At 34.1% G+C, this 18,057-nt stretch overlaps 1 protein-coding gene across 3 annotated transcripts in view; it reads right to left on the reverse strand.

Annotated features, from left to right (window-relative positions):
• The window catches only part of LEMD3 (LEM domain containing 3), a 77,684-nt gene that overhangs the window by 26,854 nt on the left and 32,773 nt on the right, over window positions 1-18,057 (reverse strand). For all 3 annotated transcript variants that reach the window (XR_006381385.1, XR_006381384.1, XM_044228359.1), the window contains exons 4-8: window positions 17,014-17,081; window positions 1,850-1,929; window positions 1,618-1,763; window positions 575-676; window positions 365-467 (exon numbers count right to left, since the gene is read on the reverse strand). Coding sequence is in view for 1 of the 3 variants with exons in the window: in XM_044228359.1 (XP_044084294.1) it covers window positions 365-467; window positions 575-676; window positions 1,618-1,763; window positions 1,850-1,929; window positions 17,014-17,081 (499 nt within the window). In the remaining 2 variants the exon portion in view is untranslated. The remainder of the gene's footprint in view (window positions 1-364; window positions 468-574; window positions 677-1,617; window positions 1,764-1,849; window positions 1,930-17,013; window positions 17,082-18,057) is intronic.

Raw genomic sequence — 18,057 nt, forward strand, 5'->3', positions numbered from 1 at the left:
TTTAATTAAAAATCTTCATTAACAACAAAATATTTAAGGCATTATTTGTAAAACATCACTGGCTATTGTCTGTCTCTGTTTCTTTATTAAGATGAAATTAAAGGAAATAAGGTGAACATTGGTAAGAATAAAAAATGTATAAAAGTGATCATGATTTAGGAATCCAGTTGTTTATTATGCCACTCAAAATCAGGAGGAGAACAGAAGGGAATTTAGAAAGAAAGGAGAGTTTAAAGTACAAAAAGTAAAGCCTGTACAATAAAACAGGTCTACTTGAGAAGGGCCACAACTCTCAATATAATCTTTATAACTTCGGAAGATGCCAAATTCTGACCTACTTCAACTCATGGTACTCTGAACGTACTTGTCATGAGGTTGTATTAAGGAATCTTGTACATGTGGAATAGGCATGTAAGGTTGTAAGTCTTTATTTTCCTGGCAAGCTTCATTGTGACTTCGTAAAACATCTGAAAAATAACACATTTACAAATGAATCAATCACTGGACATCATACTGTAATTTATCACATAACTACAATTCAAGAAATGGTTTGGATTTTTACAAATACTTATACCTATAATCTTCACCACCATATCATACATCTGCCTTGTTTCCTCTTCTTCTTTTGTCCAGCGGTATTTCATATAACGCAGAACGACACAAACCATCACTACACCTGCAATATTTATATATTTTGTGTTTTAAAAATTGTGCTCAGTGACATTCATTAATATTCATTGCAATCTAAAGTTATCATTATACTTGTTAAATCTGATATTGACAAAACAAAGCAAAAAAGGAGAACTTATGACAGTTGCACAGTGATTATTTTAACTGCCATAAGGGATAATGGAGTAAGACTTCAAAACAGTGGGCTGAATTACCTACATAATCACAACTACATTTAGTATTTAATGGCTTTAGTATTAAACATTAAGTATTTTAAATTTAGTATTAAATATTTAGTATTAAACATTTTCCAGAGTTTCACTTAATCGCTTTAGAAAAACCATTTCAAGATGTGGACAACTTAACATTTAAATTCAATTGTTTTTTTAAAAACAATATAACTGTTTCACAAACATTTTGCTTTGTCACATTAAAACATAAGAAAAGTAAGTTTCCTAAGACTGTAAACATATTACACTTTAGGAAAATTATTTTTAAAGGACTGGAACAAAGAAAAAAAATGATTATCTCCTAAATTCCTATAGTCAAAAGTCACATAAAATCCAGGAATCCAAATGAAAATTTTAATGCAGGTAAATGGTATTTTTTAAATTAAAAATAATTTTAATGAACTTAATTTATATTTTATTATTAAAACAATAAGCTTGATTTTTCTATTTCCCTGTTCTATTTCCAAAGGCATCAGTATGACAAAGTTTTATTCCATTTCCCTTTATACTACTGTTTTCTAAGCCCTTAGATTAATAATGACATTATTAAAAAAAAAAAAGACAACTTCAATATTATTCTACCTTAGGGAAGATTTCTGGATGTGATTTATAATGGCAGCTATCACAGAAGTAAATTCTCAACCCTGGTATTTGGTAAAAAAACAGATACGAAAATTCCAGACTATCATGTGTCTTCTTTCTCATTTCAACAACTTACCCAAGCACAACAACAATAACCTGTGGGTGACAGTAATAAAAGCACGTCGAAAACGACACCAGAAAGACATCTGTGGTCTTGTGGACTGTAAAAACTGCACATGGGTTATATTTGTCAGTTGTTCCTCAGGGCCATAACCAACACACCTAGTTAAAAAATAATTAAGGAGACTTTAGAGTCAAAATCACTTCTTATATTATAAAATGGTCAAAGTGGAAATTAAATCCTTTACCTTATTCCAACATCTTTTCCATTTTCTAAAATCCACTTCAAGGAAATATTAAATATATCTTCATATTCAGGGCCTAAATCCTAATAAGAAAAATGGAGAAAAGAACTAACTATTTTTAATTCACATTCATTTGACTCTATCTGTAAGTTATACTATAAATACTATACTTTTATCTTTATATAACTCTTGAAACTATTACATAACAAAAACACATTATTCATTATAGAAAAACAAAAGGAGAAAAAAAATAACAATTTCCCCATCTTTCTAAGATAAGCACAGTTACTACTTTGTTATGTTTTCTTTTTGGTTCCTTTACTTTTACAGATTTGGAGGATTTTTTTAAATATAATTTGTCTTTCAAGCATCACTGTGATAAAAGTGAATTAGCTCTTTTTTAAAATTTTTTATGGAACCCTATTTTTAAATGAACAAATGGCAAACTATTCAGACTTGGCTGTTTCACTGACATTTTCTCAACAAGTGAATTGAACCAAACATGTCACCTCAAGAAAAATAGCTGACTTTGTTACCAATCATAACATTCAAGTTTTCAAGTGAAAAGTAAAATTTGGAAAAAGCTGCATCCATTACTATGACTTGACAACTTCACAATACTTGAAAACCTTTGCAATAAGACAGGTGTGATATTAAAGAATTAAAGACATCAATCTTGAAATGTGTCAACATTGGGAAGATCTGCATAAATAGCAAACCAGTATTTTCCAAATAAACATGCATGAGTTATTAAAATCTTGCATAGGTAAAAGACCTATTCTACATGTAAAACAAACAAAGGACTTCAGAGACAGAATGTACAAAAATCACTGATATGGTTTCCAATTGTACACTGCAACCAATCTTGAAGAAACTACCTCTTCAGAGTTCTGGTACAGTGTCGATGAAGAATACGTACAATTATCTGAAGATTATTAAAATACTTTATTCTGTTTTGACGACATATCTGTATAAGGCTAGATTTTCTTGATGTACTTCAACCAAAACATCACAAAGGATTGAATACAGAAGTAGATATGAAAATCCAGTTGTTTTTTATTAACCTACATATTAAAGATTAAAAAAGATATGCACAAATGAAAAACAATGCCATTTCTCACTAAATGTTTTTATTTTGGAAAAGTTATTTTTCAAAAAATACATTGTTTATGTTAACATGTAATAAGTTCATTATTCTTACTTTAAACAAATAAGTAAATTTAAAATTTTATTAAATTTCTAGTAAGATAAATAAATATCTAAATTTATCTATCTCCCACAAACAAAGGCCATTCACAGTCCTCGGGACTGCTAAAGGGTCTTGAAACCATAAAGTTTAAGAACTACTATACATAGGTAGATGATGTATTTTTTAATCAAAAATACTAAAAATAAAAGTGGAATCCCATTTTATAGATGTTATTTATTCCACTTGTTTCTATCACAAAATGAAGTACTGTGTCAATGTCAATAAACATGGAACAACCTACTTTTTTCCAGGAAACTGCATTTCTAGTTTATGGCTGGTTATTTTATACTTTAATCAACCCCTTACTAATGAATGTTTAGAGTATTACCAATTATTTCAATATATCAAATAATACTGTAATAAATATCCTTAAAAATCTTTCCATTCAACAAATACTTACTGAGGGTCCAATATGTGCCAGGTACTGTTCTAGGACCCAGAGATGTAGCACTAACCAAAACAGTCAAAATTCCACGTGTTCGCAGAGCTTATCTTCTATTCAGTATTATATCCTTATGCACTTTAAGTGCAAAGAATGAATTTCTAAAAGTAGCAGTTAAGACATCATTTTTAAAAACTCCTTTAAGGGGAGTCTGGGTGGCTCAGTCAATTAAGCGGCCAAATCTTGATTTCAGCTAGGGCCATGATCTCAGGGTTGTGATATCAAGCCCCATTTTGGGCTCTGCCCTGGGAGTGGAGCCTGATTAAGATTCTCTCTCCCTCTGCCCCCCACCCACCCTAAAAAACAAAAATAAAAAAGCCCCACTCCTTAAAAAAGAATTTTGTACTAGCTATTGTATTTTATCAACAGATTAAAGGTTTTCATTTGATTAGTATGATTTACTTCCTAATATGGAACTGGCAAGTTGGTTTTTACTACATCAAATTCGAAAATGTAAAAAGTTTTATGAAGCAAAACTACTATTGCTAGGCATCATTACTTATGTGTAACTACCAACCAGGATTTTAGATGGTAAAGAGAACTACAGGTGACCTGTTATCTTAAAAAGAGAAAAAAAAAAAATGTGGTCTTTCATCATTATTTATAAAAATCAAAAAAATTCATCACCAATAATAAGCATTTAATAATTGACAAACAGTTTATACATTAGATTACTTCAAGGAAATACTATGCATTTAGAAATGATCATGAGAGGGATGCCTACTTTTGGCTCAGGTCATGATCCCAGGGGCCTGGGATCCAGTCTCCCATCAGTTCCTTACTGAGCAAGGAGCCTGCTTCTTCCTCTGCCTGCCCCACCTTGCACTCACTCTCTCTCTCTGATAAATAAATAAAATCTTTAACCGAAAAAGAAAGAAAGAAAGAAAGAAAGTCTGTCCTACGAGAGCGAAACAGCTATATGCTTAGAAAAGTAAAACAGGGCGCCTGAGTGGCTCAGTTGGTTAAGGGACTGCCTTCAGCTCAGGTCATGATCCTGGAGTCCTGGAATTTAGATCTGCATCAGGCTCCCTGCTCAGCAGGGAGTATGCTTCTCCCTCTGACCCTCCCCCCTTCTCATGCTCTTTCTCTCATTCTCTCTCAAATAAATAAAATCTTTTTAAAAGGTAAAGCAATATGCCATTTATATATAACTATAAAAATCTGTACTTACAAGTAGTAACTAGAAATTTTTTTTTATGATTTTACTTATTTGAGAGAGAAAGAGTGAGCATAGAGGGAGAGGGAGAAGACCCCCCTCCACTGAGCAGGGAACCCAACGCAGGGCACTCCATGACTAAAAAAAATTGATTTTTTGTTTAAGCTTTAACATTGCTTTAAAATGTTATGCAATAAAATTATACAAAAATAATTTCAGGCAATTATGGTTTTGTTATAAAAATGCTACCAGAATTCACTTTGTGCATAACAAAAACAGAACACATATTCATCTGCTCTAAAATTCATTTGCTTCCAAAGTCAAGAGAACTTACTTCTGGTTACATTGCAAGGATTAGGATTAGATAAAGCACAAGAGACAGAGGGCTTTGAAAATCCACAAAGCAAGATTAATATGGGTTATCCATGGAGCTGGAAACATTGCACTCATTCTTCTTCGTCATGTATAGGGTTTTTTTTTTTTAAGTTTTTATTTTAATTCCAGTTAGTTAGCATACAGTGTAATACTAATTTCAGGTGTACAATATAGTGATTCAACTATTCCCTACATCACCCAGTGCTCATCACAAGTGATCTCCATCACCTATTTCACCCATCCCCCCACCTACATCCCCTCTGATAACCTTCAGTTTGTTCTACATATTAAAGATTAAAAAAGATATGCACAAATGAAAAACAATGCCATTTCTCACTAAATGTTTTTATTTTGGAAAAGTTATTTTTCCAAAGTAGTTGGAAGTTAAGAATGTAGTTAATGTAGTTAAGAATGCATTTTTTTGGTTTGCCTCTTTTTCCCCCGTTAACTTGTTCTGTTTCTTAATTCCACATGAGTGAACTCGTGCAGTATTTGTCTTATCTTGTTTAGCACTATACTCTATAGATCTATCGTGTCCTTGCAAGTAGCAAGATTTCATTCTTTTTTAATGCTGAGTAATATTCCATTGTATGCACCTACGTTATCTATTATATATATGCCATATCTGTTATCCATTCATCAACTGATGGACACTTGGGCTGCTTCCGAATCCTGGTTATTACAAATAATGTTGCTCTAAACATAGGGGTGTTTGTACCCCTATGAATTAGTATGTCTATATTCTCTGGGTAAATACTCAGTAGTGAGATAGCTGGATTATAGGGTAGTTCTATTTTTAACTTTTCTGAGAAAACTCCACACTATTCTCCACACTGTCTGTACCAGTTTGCATTCCACCTACAGTGCACAAGGGTTCCTTTTTCTCCACATCCTCACCAACATTTGTTGTTTCTTATGTTTTTTTATTTTAGCCATTCTGACAGGTGTGAGGTGATATATCATTGTAGTTTTGTATTTCCCTGATCATGAGTGATGTTAAACATTATTTCATGTGTCTGTCGGCCATCTGGATGTCTTCTTTGGAGAAAAAAGTCTGTTCATGTCTTCTGCCCATTTTTTAATTGGATTATTTGGTTTTGGAGTTTTGAGTCTCTTAACTTCTTTATATACTTTGGATACTAACCCTGTATCAGTTATGTCGTTTGCGAATATCTTCTCCCATTCTGTAGGCTGCCTTTAGTTTCATTGATTGTTTCCTTCACTGTGCAGAAGGTTTTTTTTTTTTTTTTAATGTAGTCCCAATAGTTTATGCTATGCTCACTACAAGTGCAGCTACCATCTGTCACCATACAATACCACTGCAATACCACCGACTTTATTCCCTAGGCTGTACTCCTCATCCTTATGACTTATTCATTTCACAACTGTTCTCTATATTTATGGGTCTGTTTCTGCATGTTTGTTCACTGGTTTGTTTTTTAGATCCCACATATAAGTGAAATCATTAAGACATGGATATTTTTAAAAAACCAATGAAACATACATGTTGTATCTACCTGTGTTTACATATATGCTCTTCAGCTTCTATTACAACAATATGCAAAATATAATGACATTTTTGTGTTATTACACAGAACTCTGAAGGCTAGACTAGACATTTAAGTTTCAAATAATGTAAAAACAAATTTCCAAATTTTTTAGTTGTGTATTTTAAATACAAAAATTTTAGAAGGCTGAAGGTATTACAAGGAGCCTTACTGTCTTCATTATTTATCCTTAAAAATGTACATAATGGTTCATACTAAAAAGGACACCTACTCTAATAAGATAAGTATGTGGAGGAACATTGAGCTTAAAACTTTTAGTTATAAAATAATAAGGGTAAGAAAAGAGTGTCTGTTGTTATTTTCTCATTTTGTTTTCCTTCCCCACGTTAATACCAGCTAATATCCACTTACTATGTGGAATACAACAGAACCATGGAACATCAATACACAAAATACAAAAAACAACTGGTAATTTATTTAAAACCTCATTAAAAAATTTATAGAGTACTAAGGTCTAAGACAGACCATTACTTCCACAAATGTTCTACACGGTAAACAGAGTCCTACAGTATTATAAAACAGAATTTTTGAAGAAGTAAAAGCAGAATTTTTTTTCTGGCTATGCTAATTAAATAACTCATGCTAACATTACAGCATGCATAGCAGCTCCCTGATTTTAAGAGTGGTAAAGTATTTTATCATTCATTTTTTTTTTTTAAAGATTTTCTTCATCTATTTGTCAGAGAGAGAGGGAGAGAGAGCGAGCACAGGCAGACAGAGAGGCAGGCAGAGGCAGAGGGAGAAGCAGGCTCCCTGCCGAGCAAGGAGCCCGATGTGGGACTCGATCCCAGGACGCTGGGATCATGACCTGAGCCGAAGGCAGCCGCTTAACCAACTGAGCCACCCAGGCGTCCCTATCATTCATTTTTTTGTAGCTACCTCAAAAGCTGTAAGGTAAGGGGCAGGCCAACCTTTTCTGTAAAGAATCAAGGAGTAAAATACTTTAGGCTTTGTACCCATATACATTTCAGGTCTCTGCCACGTATATTCTAAGCTACCTTTAAAAGTGTTGTGAAACCACAGCTAGAAGGCCATGCAAAAACAGGCCCAAGGGCTGTAGTTTGCCAACCTCTGAGTAAGGCATACTTGCATCATACAATGCTCATTTTCTAATCACTGATGATAATGACACTAATTTTTAAAGCAAGTCGATTACAATTATTACTACTTACTTACAGGCAATAGCCCAGTCAACATATTGCTGACTGCTTCATTTAAATCTTTCTAAATTCAAAGCATATTTCCCCAAATCTTTCACAAATCTATTTTAACATACTATGCGTGAACACACACACACACACACACTGAAGATTCCCAGTTCCAAATTTACCTTATTTGTAAAACAATTGGCAGAAACATTTTTTTTAAAAAACTCACATGAGGTGCTTTGAACTTAGATTACAGTTTCACAGCATAAAAACAATAATTGTTTCATGTAAAAGACTCAGCTCATTAAATAATGCTACAAACCCTTAGTAAAAAGGGAAAGAAATGCTGATACAGGGAGAAGTCAAGTAAGAATTAAAAACCTATTGGACAGCTCACAGAATGGGTAATATACATGGTAATAATAACTCTGTGGCTTTCCAGTACGGGAATATTCTGTTTAACTGTGACATGACATATGCTATACATGTTACCTTTGAAATTAATTAAAGTAAGATACACGAAAATCAATACAATAATAAATATGATTTAATTCTTGATGATTCAGTGATAACATGATCCTTAAATAAGCAGGCCTGGGATCAGATCATGACTGCACTACTGCCTAGCTATTACGTATAACCTCAAGTGGAGCGAAAAAGTATGTCATCTATACAGATATTATCTACTTTGATCACTTCTTCAGATCTTAACCTTTATTCAGGGTCAGTCTCTTGCTCACTCAAAAGACGGAGCTGGTGGTTATGAACCCAGTCCTTCCATTTAAAAGGCAGAACAGTATAGTGAGAAGAAAAAGCACTTTAATTCTATTCCCAGCCTCACCACTTTCTAGCTGGATGATGTGATCATTAAATCCCTCTGAGCTTAAGTTTCTTTTTAACTTGAGTTTGATACCACCTACCTTCCTGGGTCATTGTGACGTCAGAGACACTAAGAAAATTCTAAGATAAATTATACTTGATAAATTATTATTATTTTATTAAAGATTTAATTTATTTGAGAAAGAGAGAATAGAGGGAGAGGAGCAGAGGTGGAGGGAGAGGACAAGCTGACTCTGCACTGAGCGCAGAGCTGGACTCCAGGCTTGATCTCACAATCCTGCGATCAAGACCTGAGTTGAAACCAAGAATCGGCTATTCAACAGACTAAGCTACCCAGAGGCCCCAATAAATAATAATTATTAAGAAACTTATCCATCACTCCATTTCTCAGAACATTTATTTTCCCACAAAGACACAATTTTATTAACAGTGATTAGCATGCCAACCTGGGCCATAAAAGTCTATCCAGCCCGCATAATTTGGCACATTTGCAGCTATCTTCTTTCCTAGTGCTTTCTTCACAAATCGTAAACGTACTCATTGTGTTGAAGTTTAAAAAGGTTTTGAAAATGAACCACCAATTCATTACATCATTTAGTTGGAAAGTTACCATACAAAGCTTCCACTGTTTTAACTTAAAAACAAGTCTATGTCTTTTCATGAAAATTTAATGCTATGTATTTCTTAAATGTTCCACCAGAGGGACCTCTTAACTTTTCACAAATCAAAACAAACTTTCATTCTCAAAAATTCTGAGTGAAAAAAATGAAAAAAGTTCAAGAAAAACACTGGGAGTTCAGAGAAAGAGTGTTTAAATTATTTAAATTAATTGTTATGTTTATTTAAATTTCCTTTGAAAGAGAAAGTAGGAGAAATAAAATAAGAATGGAATGTGAAGTATCAAATTCAAGAAAATAAAGAAAAATTTTATTGAGGTTTACTTATTCATTCATTTTACTCCACCAAACATTTACTCATATTGTGCTTAAAATGCACTTGAAGTTGGGGAACAATTAGCTTACACTCCTAGGAGTTCTGTGCTCCCTTTGGCCAATTTACTCCTGAATCCAAGAACTTAATTGTGCCGCTGGAGAAACCATAGCACAAATACATGAAAGGTGTGACAGATCTCTCTCCAGAAGTGGAGAGCATACAATATATGTATTATGATCATAGTATTTGACATCAGCTTTGCAGTGAGGTTCTTCCATATTTATGCTAGAACTTGGATAAAATAAAATAAAAACACCAATTTTGTCTAGACTGTGCTAACATGGTCATTCCAAATCAGAGAGTAGTTCGGCAACACATACCCAAAGTATTTACAAAAGTTAACGCTCCTTAACAAGTAGTTTTCTTTCTAGAACTATTTTCCTAAGTAAACAATCAGAAAATCAAATACAGGGGTGCCTGAGTGGCTCAGTGGGTTAAAGCCTCTGCTTTTGGCTCAGCAGGGAGCCTGCTTCCCTTCCTCTCTCTCTCTCTCTCTGCCTACTTGTGATCTCTGTCTGCCAAATAAATAAATAAAATCTTAAAAAAAAAAAAAGAAAAAATCAAATACAATATGCAAAGATTAGAGTGCTTTCATAATACTGACAAATCACAAACCAATATAATGCAATACAATCATGTAAAGAAATATTACCCAATGATAAAAAGAAGATCAAAAACCTGAACAATGACATGACAAAATGCTTATGATAATTTTAAGGAAATAATATATAACGTTTGTAGTAATAAATATTTGGAATTTATAGTGATACTAATTGCAGGGATGAAAACATAAGAAAAGACTAGAGAAAAATTAACCAAAAATGAGTGGTTAACTTCAGGTGGTGAATCTGAAATGCTTTTCTCCTTTTTTTTTTTCCCATTAGTTAAATCATGAGCATGAGTTAATGTTACATTGAGAAAAATAAACACTATTAAAAATAGTATTTAAAAGTTTTATCTAGACCTTAAAATTTTATTTATGGGGTAAAATTCCTGCTTAATGCTCTTTTTTTGAAGTGGCAGCCCAAAATATATCATTGGTTGTAACAAGCCATACCAGATTTCACAGCATTTGAAAATACAAAGTAAATTCACTTAACTAATTAAGACTGAAACTAATCCAAAATCCTTTGTAAAATCTTACATTAGAAATTCTATTGAATTTAAGAAAAAAAAAAAGTAAAATACCATCTAAAACATAAAATAATTCCAAGGAAAAAATATGAAAACCTTTTAAGACTAGAGTTCATTAATCTCAATTTTTTTAACTCAATACAGTTTCCTACTCATCTCATGATGGCTACGTCCAGTAACTCCTCTGCTGGCAATTTTCAGCAGGAATAAAATCTCTCATACCCTACTGCTGCCTGACATAGATTCTGACTCATCCCAACCCTGCCTCTGTGTCCCTTCTTTTTACCTTATCTTATTGCTGACCCACAGCTTCAACCAAATGGGGGAGGGGGTGGTGGTGCTTAATCATCCTTCCACGGGAAACCTTGCCTCTTCCTCAGCTCTAGCCCAACTACGAATCAATCCCTATCCCACTCTAAGCTCTATCCCTTGCCTTTAGTGCTTTAAATAAAGTATTCAGGAGCTCTTAAGAGTCTCAGGTTCTTCCGAAATGTAAATTAATGCTGTTCCAGGAACTTATGACCAACCGTTAACACATATCTGTGCAATTACCTCTCTAAGATATTTAACTGATTAAAAAAAAGAAAGAGAAGAGAAAACAAGAAGGAAGTACTGCTTAGGATCGGTTTTTCCTACTGCTAGAAGTACAAACACTTTTAAGTACTCATAAGGACTACTTACTTGCTTTGGATTCCCACATGTTATGCCCTCCTTACGGAATATTTTATTCTACGTCCTCTGTATACTACTTAATCCAATCCATTCTTTGCTCCCACCCCCACAATCCACTTGGCAATTCTTCCATCCCTAAAACAGAGCCCCATAATCAGAACTCTCTCTAGCTAATTTAAGATCTTTTTCGATTCTGATTCTTTAGCTATCTAATCTATCAGCTATTACACTCTGCACAAATTTGTCTGTTATCAATGTTCTCATCTAGGTCAAAATTGAAAATGAAGAAAAGAACAAGGTAGGTTGAGAAGACAAATCCTGTAGCATGTTATTAGAAACCTCTTTCCAGAATGACCCAGATTTAATTAATTAAGGAGCACAGAAAAAGAACCAAAATTTATGGGGAAGCTACTATAACAATCAGACACTGAGCAGTTCAGTTTCCCGACCACTCCGACAAGAATAACAGTCCCACTTTCATGCTAAGAAACAGATACAGAAAATGAAAGAACTTTACCAAGACACAAAGCTTTTAAGCATCAGTGCCAGAATGTGAATCCACATCTAATCTCAGTTATACTGTTTTAACTTAGTCTTTTGGATATCTACATTAAGTAGATTAAGCTAATCTGAATTAAGTTAAAAACAGTCCACATTTCTCTTTTTTAACAAGCACTTCATGGGAAACTCATCACAACTTTGTTGAAAGCCTTAGAACTATACCAGATTCTAGATTTAAAAAAAAAAAAAAAGAGAGAGGGAGGCAGTGAAATCAGCAAGACAGAACAGATAGCCCCAGACCATCCTTTCCCCATGGAGACAAAAACTCAACCACACACAGACCAATTCGCTTTTTAAGAAATCCAGAAACCAGTTAAAAGGCTCCTGCAGCCCAAGCAAGTGTGAAAATAGCAGCATGGAAGCCAGAAGAAAAATTGGTAGCCTTCGTTCACCGGAGCCCCATCCAGAAACACAATGTGGTGCGCCAGAAGAAAATTCCCAACTCCTGGCTTATCCTTGAAGAGGGGAAGAAAAGACTGAAACAGAAGTCTAATGTTCAGATTTTCTGAGAAGCTACCAGAAGGACTGGTTTCTGTCTTGTCTGAATCTAAGAACTGACAGGTAAGTGGACCAGCCTGGAGGGAGCTGAGAACAAAGGCAGTGGTTTGAACTAGTACCCACTCATTCGCCATTGCCCTTCTCCACAGCTCTATGAAGAATGAGTACAAGAAAACCCCAAACTCTGGCTTCTCCCTAAGGAAAGATAGTGTCGAAGTATGTGTCCAATGTCCCAAGTTCTCAGGGAGCCACCAAAGGGACTGGTTTCTGTATCACTTGTTTCAGAGCACTGAGGAGACCTGACATAGTCTAAAGGCCTGAGGTTTGCTGAGAGTAGAAAAGAGCAGGACAGCTTGCTGATGCTCCAGAGGACCCACAGTACAACAGACAGACACCAGAGGGAGCAAGAGATTACAAGCTCCTGAAAAAAGAAACCTGCAAAACTTTTTTAGTTGGGAATTTGCACCCATGAAACTAGAGAAACTAGAGAAGATGCAGAGAAAAGGTTTGAGAGGACCTCAGAATCTCTATGTGAACTCATCGGTGAACAAAGGCAGTCTCTAAAGGCTGGAGATATGCTGTGTCTTCCAATGTGCAGGTCCTGACAAAGTAATAAGGCACATGAAGGAAACAATACCACTGGACCCAACTAAAGGAACAAAATAAATCTCCAAAAATTGACCCTAAAGGTACTAAGATATATGAACTACCTGACAAAAATTTCAAAACTGTCATAAAGATGTTCAATAAGCCCAGGAAAACAACACATGAATGAAATGAGAATATCAATAAAGAGAGAAAAACTAAAACAACTAAACAAATTCTAGAGCTGAAGAATAACTGAACTGAAAAATTCACTAGGTGGGTTCATGGCATACTTAATCAAGCAGTAGAAAGAATCAAGGTACTCAAAGAGAAGTCATTTGAAATTATCCAGTCAGAGGAACAAAAAGAAAAAACAATGAAGAGTAGTATAGGAAGCTTAAGGGTCTTATGGGACATCACCACTCAGACCAATCTATGCATTATGAAAGTCCCAAAAGGAAGAGAGAGAGAGGAGCAGAAAAAGGCAGAAAACTTTCCAAATCTGGGGAAAGAAATGGACATTCAGATTAAAGAAGCCCAAGACTTTTTTTTTTTTTTTAAGATTTATTTAACAGAGAGAGAGAGATCACAAGTAGGCAGAGAGGCAGGCAGAGAGAGAGGGGGAAGGTGGCTCCCCGCTGAACAGAAAGCTAGATGCAAGGCTCGATCCCAGGACCCTGGGATCGTGACCTGAGACAAAAGCAGAGGCTTAACCCACTGAGTCACCCAGGTGCCCCAAAAAGCCCAAGAATTTTTTTATGGGATATAACAAAAGTAGTATTAAGAGAGAAGTTCACAGTGATAAACAGCTACATTAAGGGAAAAAAAGATCTTAAATAAACAACCTCAAAGAACTAGAAAAAGAATAAACGAAGTCCAAAGTTAGCAGAAGGAAATATTAGAGTAAAAATAAATAAAAGAGAGAATAGAAAAAAATAAGAGTGGGTTTTTTGAGATCAGCAAAACTGAAAAGCCTGGAAAGAAAAAGAAAAAAAATTCAAAATCAGAAAGAAAAGAGAAGATACTGAATCTATGTCACAGAAATACAAAGGATCATAAGAGACTACTATGAACAATCAATTGCCAACAAAATGAATAACCTAGAGAAAAAAAATTCCTGGAAACATATAACCTACCAAGACTGAATCACAAAGAAACAGAAACTCTCAACAGACCTATAACTGGTTAGGAGATTCAATCAGTAATCAAAAACTTTCCAACAAGAACCCAGGACTCAATGGCTTCACTGAAGAATTCTACCAAACATCATTAATCCTTCTCAACTTCTTCCAAAAAATTAAGAGAAGGGAACATTTTCACACTCACTTTATGAGGTCAATATTACTCTGATGCCAAAGCTAAACAAAAACACTGTAAGAAATGAAATCCAAATCAATGTCCTTAATGAATCAGGTGCTAAAAATCCTCAACAAAATGCTAGCAAACTGAATTCAAAAGCACACTAAGAGGATCATATACCATGACCAAGTGGGATTTACTCCTGGAATTCAAGGATGGTCCAACATACAAAAAACCAGTAGAAGGCCACACATTAACTGAATGAGGATAAAAATCACACGCTCATCTCAACAGATGCAGAAAAAGCATCTGACAAAATCATTACCTCTTCATGATTAAAAACACTCAACAAAGTAGGAATAGAAGCAAATTACCTCAATATAATAAAGACCAGATATGAAAAGCTCACAGCTAATATCATTTCAACAGTGAAAAACTGGAAGTTTTTCCTTGAAGAATAGGAACAAGGCCAGGATAAGGAAATCCACTGTTGTCATTTCTATTTAATACATAATACTGGAAATCCCAGCTAGAGCAATTAGGTAAGATAAGGAAATAAAAGGTAACCAAATTGGAAAGAAAACAGAATAATTATCTGTTTACAGATTACATCTTATATACTACAGATTACACATACACACAGAGACACATACTCTTGCTCACTCTCTCTCTCTCACACACACAAAACTGTTAGAATAAACAAACTAAGCAAAGTTTCCTGGATAAATAAATAAGCATACAAAAACAGTTACGCATTTATACACTAAAAATGAACAATCAGGAACAGAAATTAAGAAAATCCCATTTATAACAGCATCAAAAGAATATTTATAAATGAATTTACTAAGGAGGTAAAGACTTGTACACAGAAAACCACAACACACTGCTAAAAGAAATTCAAGACACAAATAAATGGAAAGACATCCCATGCTTATGGATTTAAAGACTTAATATTGTTAAAAAGTCCATGCTACCCAAAGTGCTCTACAGATTCAATGCAATCCTCATCAAAATTCCAACTGCATTTTCTCAGAAATAGAAAAATCAATCCTAAAATTTATAGAGTCATACAGGATTAGCCAAATAGCCAAAACAATTTCGGGCAAGAACAAAGATGGAGGCCTCACATTTCCTGACTTCAAAGCATATTACAAAGCTACAGTAATCAGAACAGTATGGTACATACATTGACAGACATACAGACCAATGATAGAAAATAAAGAAATTAACTCACACATAGTATAGTTGATTGATCTTCAGCAAGGGTGCTAAGAACACAAATGGGAAAAGGACTATCTCTGAAAAATGGTGTTGAGACAAATGGATTTCCTAATGCAAATGAATGAAACCGGACCCTTATCTTACACTACAAAAATCAACTCAACAAATTAAAGACTTAAACTGAAGACATGAAAAGATAAAACTCCTAGAAGAAAAGCTTTATAACATTGGTCTTGGCAATGATTTTTGGGTTACAACACAAAGCACAGGCAACAACACCAACAACAACAGACAAGAGAAATGACATCAAACTAAACAGCTTCTGCAAACAAAGAATCAACAGAGTGAAATGGCAATGAAGGGAATGAAAGAAAATATTTGCAAGCCACATCCAAAATAAAGAAGGGACTTCTACAACTCAATAACAAAATCAAATAACCTGATTAAAAAATAGGTAAAGTATCTGAATAAACATTTCCCCAAAGACAAACAAATGTCTGATAAGCATTAGAAAAAATGCTCAACATCACTAATCACCAGAGAAGTGCAAACCAAACTGCAGTGACATATTCCTTATACTGGTGAGGATGGCCATCATTAAAAAACAAAACAAAAAAACAGGTGTTTTTGAGGACATGGAGAAAAAGGGACCTTTGGAAACTGTCAGTGGGAATGTAAAACAGTATAACCACTACGAAAACCAGCATGGAAGTTCCTCAAAAAATTAAAATGAAACTATCATTTGCAATTCCACTTCTAGGTATTTACCCAAAAGAACTGAAAACATGATCTAAAGGACACCTGCACTCCATGTTCACTGCAGCATTATTCACGATCATCAAGAAGTGGAAACAACAGAAACCTCTCTCTATAGATCAATGGGTAAAGAAAATGTGGGGGTGTGGGGAGGGGTGTGTGTGTACACTCACGTGCGTGTAATATTACTCAGCCATAAAAAAAAATTCCCGCGCATCTTAACACTTAACACTCGTCCACCTTAAAACTCTGTACCCTTCCTTTTATATAGTAATTCCTAAAAGATTACATACAGTAGTTTAGAAAATTCATCTGCGAATTCTCTTAGTACCCTGAGATGACATTAATCTGGAGCAGAAGATTTAAAATAAATGACAATGGTTAGATGCTTACTTTCTTTCTTACATGCTACTTACAATCTCAATTTCAAACAAACAGTTGTTTGTATGTATCTGTTTGTACCCTTTCCAAATTAATTTTATGAGAGAATGTTCTAAAACAAAACACGTTCAGTAATTCTGCTTTCTGTATCAGTTCACATTATACCAAACAACACGCCCAAGTTTGTAACAGTACAATTAAAGAAATCAAATGGTACTTTTGTACAAGTTGTAATAATTTATATAAACTTCAAGAATATAGCTATTAAAATTCCAATTGTACTGCTTACTTTTAAATATGCAGCTGCCTCTTGGACAGAAAGTGTTCTCTGACTAGAACTGCCACATTCATGATCTCCTGGAAAGATTAGCATATTATTAATTTTGAATCAGTACCATGTGAAAGAGAAGAAAACAAACATGATTAATCAAAATATTTTCAAATTACACAATTAAAGGTCATATTTTATCATCAATAAAGAAAAAGATAAAATACTATTTAATTTCCTATAAAAAAATCCAGTAGGTAATATAAACAAACAATTATCTTTACATAAACCACAATCTTTAAATGCACTTCTAACCAGTCCAGGTAGGAACACGTCTTCTTCTATTTCCAACTAAATCATTGGCCAGAATAGGAATCATGTCACACTGATGCCTTTCCACAGATCTTGGCACACAGAAGGTTCCCCAGAGATTTACTGTTTTTCAAGAGAGGAAATTCATCTTGGTAGCTTATACATCTATTACGAAAGCTAATAGTTCAAGGATTCAAATACGTTTGAATTAAAATGTACATTCTGTGTATAAAGATAGCACTATGCCTATCTTTAGCAAGGTATGTGCATGCCTTAAAAATTATTATAACACAGATCAACAGGGAAATAAGATAGAAACTTCTTCCTATGATCTGGTTTCTACAAAGAAATGCAGTACATACAAAACCACATTTTTCCCTTCTCACAACTATTTATAAAAGACTCCAAAGCCTTTACTTTCAGATTGATCTGTGGTTATTAGAAATCAATTTCCTTATACCGAACTTCAATTATAAGTTCCTTCTGCCCTGTTTCTCTTCAAATGGTTTTTTTTTAATTTTTTTTAACAGGAAAGTATGATAGTTCAAGTAAACTCCTTGATAAATTTTCCTATTATAAAAGTAGCCATATTCCTATTATCAGCCTTGTGCAAACAGTCAGATTTTAATGGTCATAGTCATAAAAAAGGAAGAAATACCTATTAAATAAACAAGTAAAAGTCTTCAAACTTTATGATGCATCCTCCAAGATTCAGTTTCCACAGATCTACCACAGGGGTCGGCAAACCACAGC

The sequence above is a fragment of the Neovison vison genome, chromosome 12 (genome assembly GCF_020171115.1).
Source record: "Neovison vison isolate M4711 chromosome 12, ASM_NN_V1, whole genome shotgun sequence".
In the NCBI taxonomy this organism is placed as follows: domain Eukaryota; kingdom Metazoa; phylum Chordata; class Mammalia; order Carnivora; family Mustelidae; genus Neogale; species Neogale vison.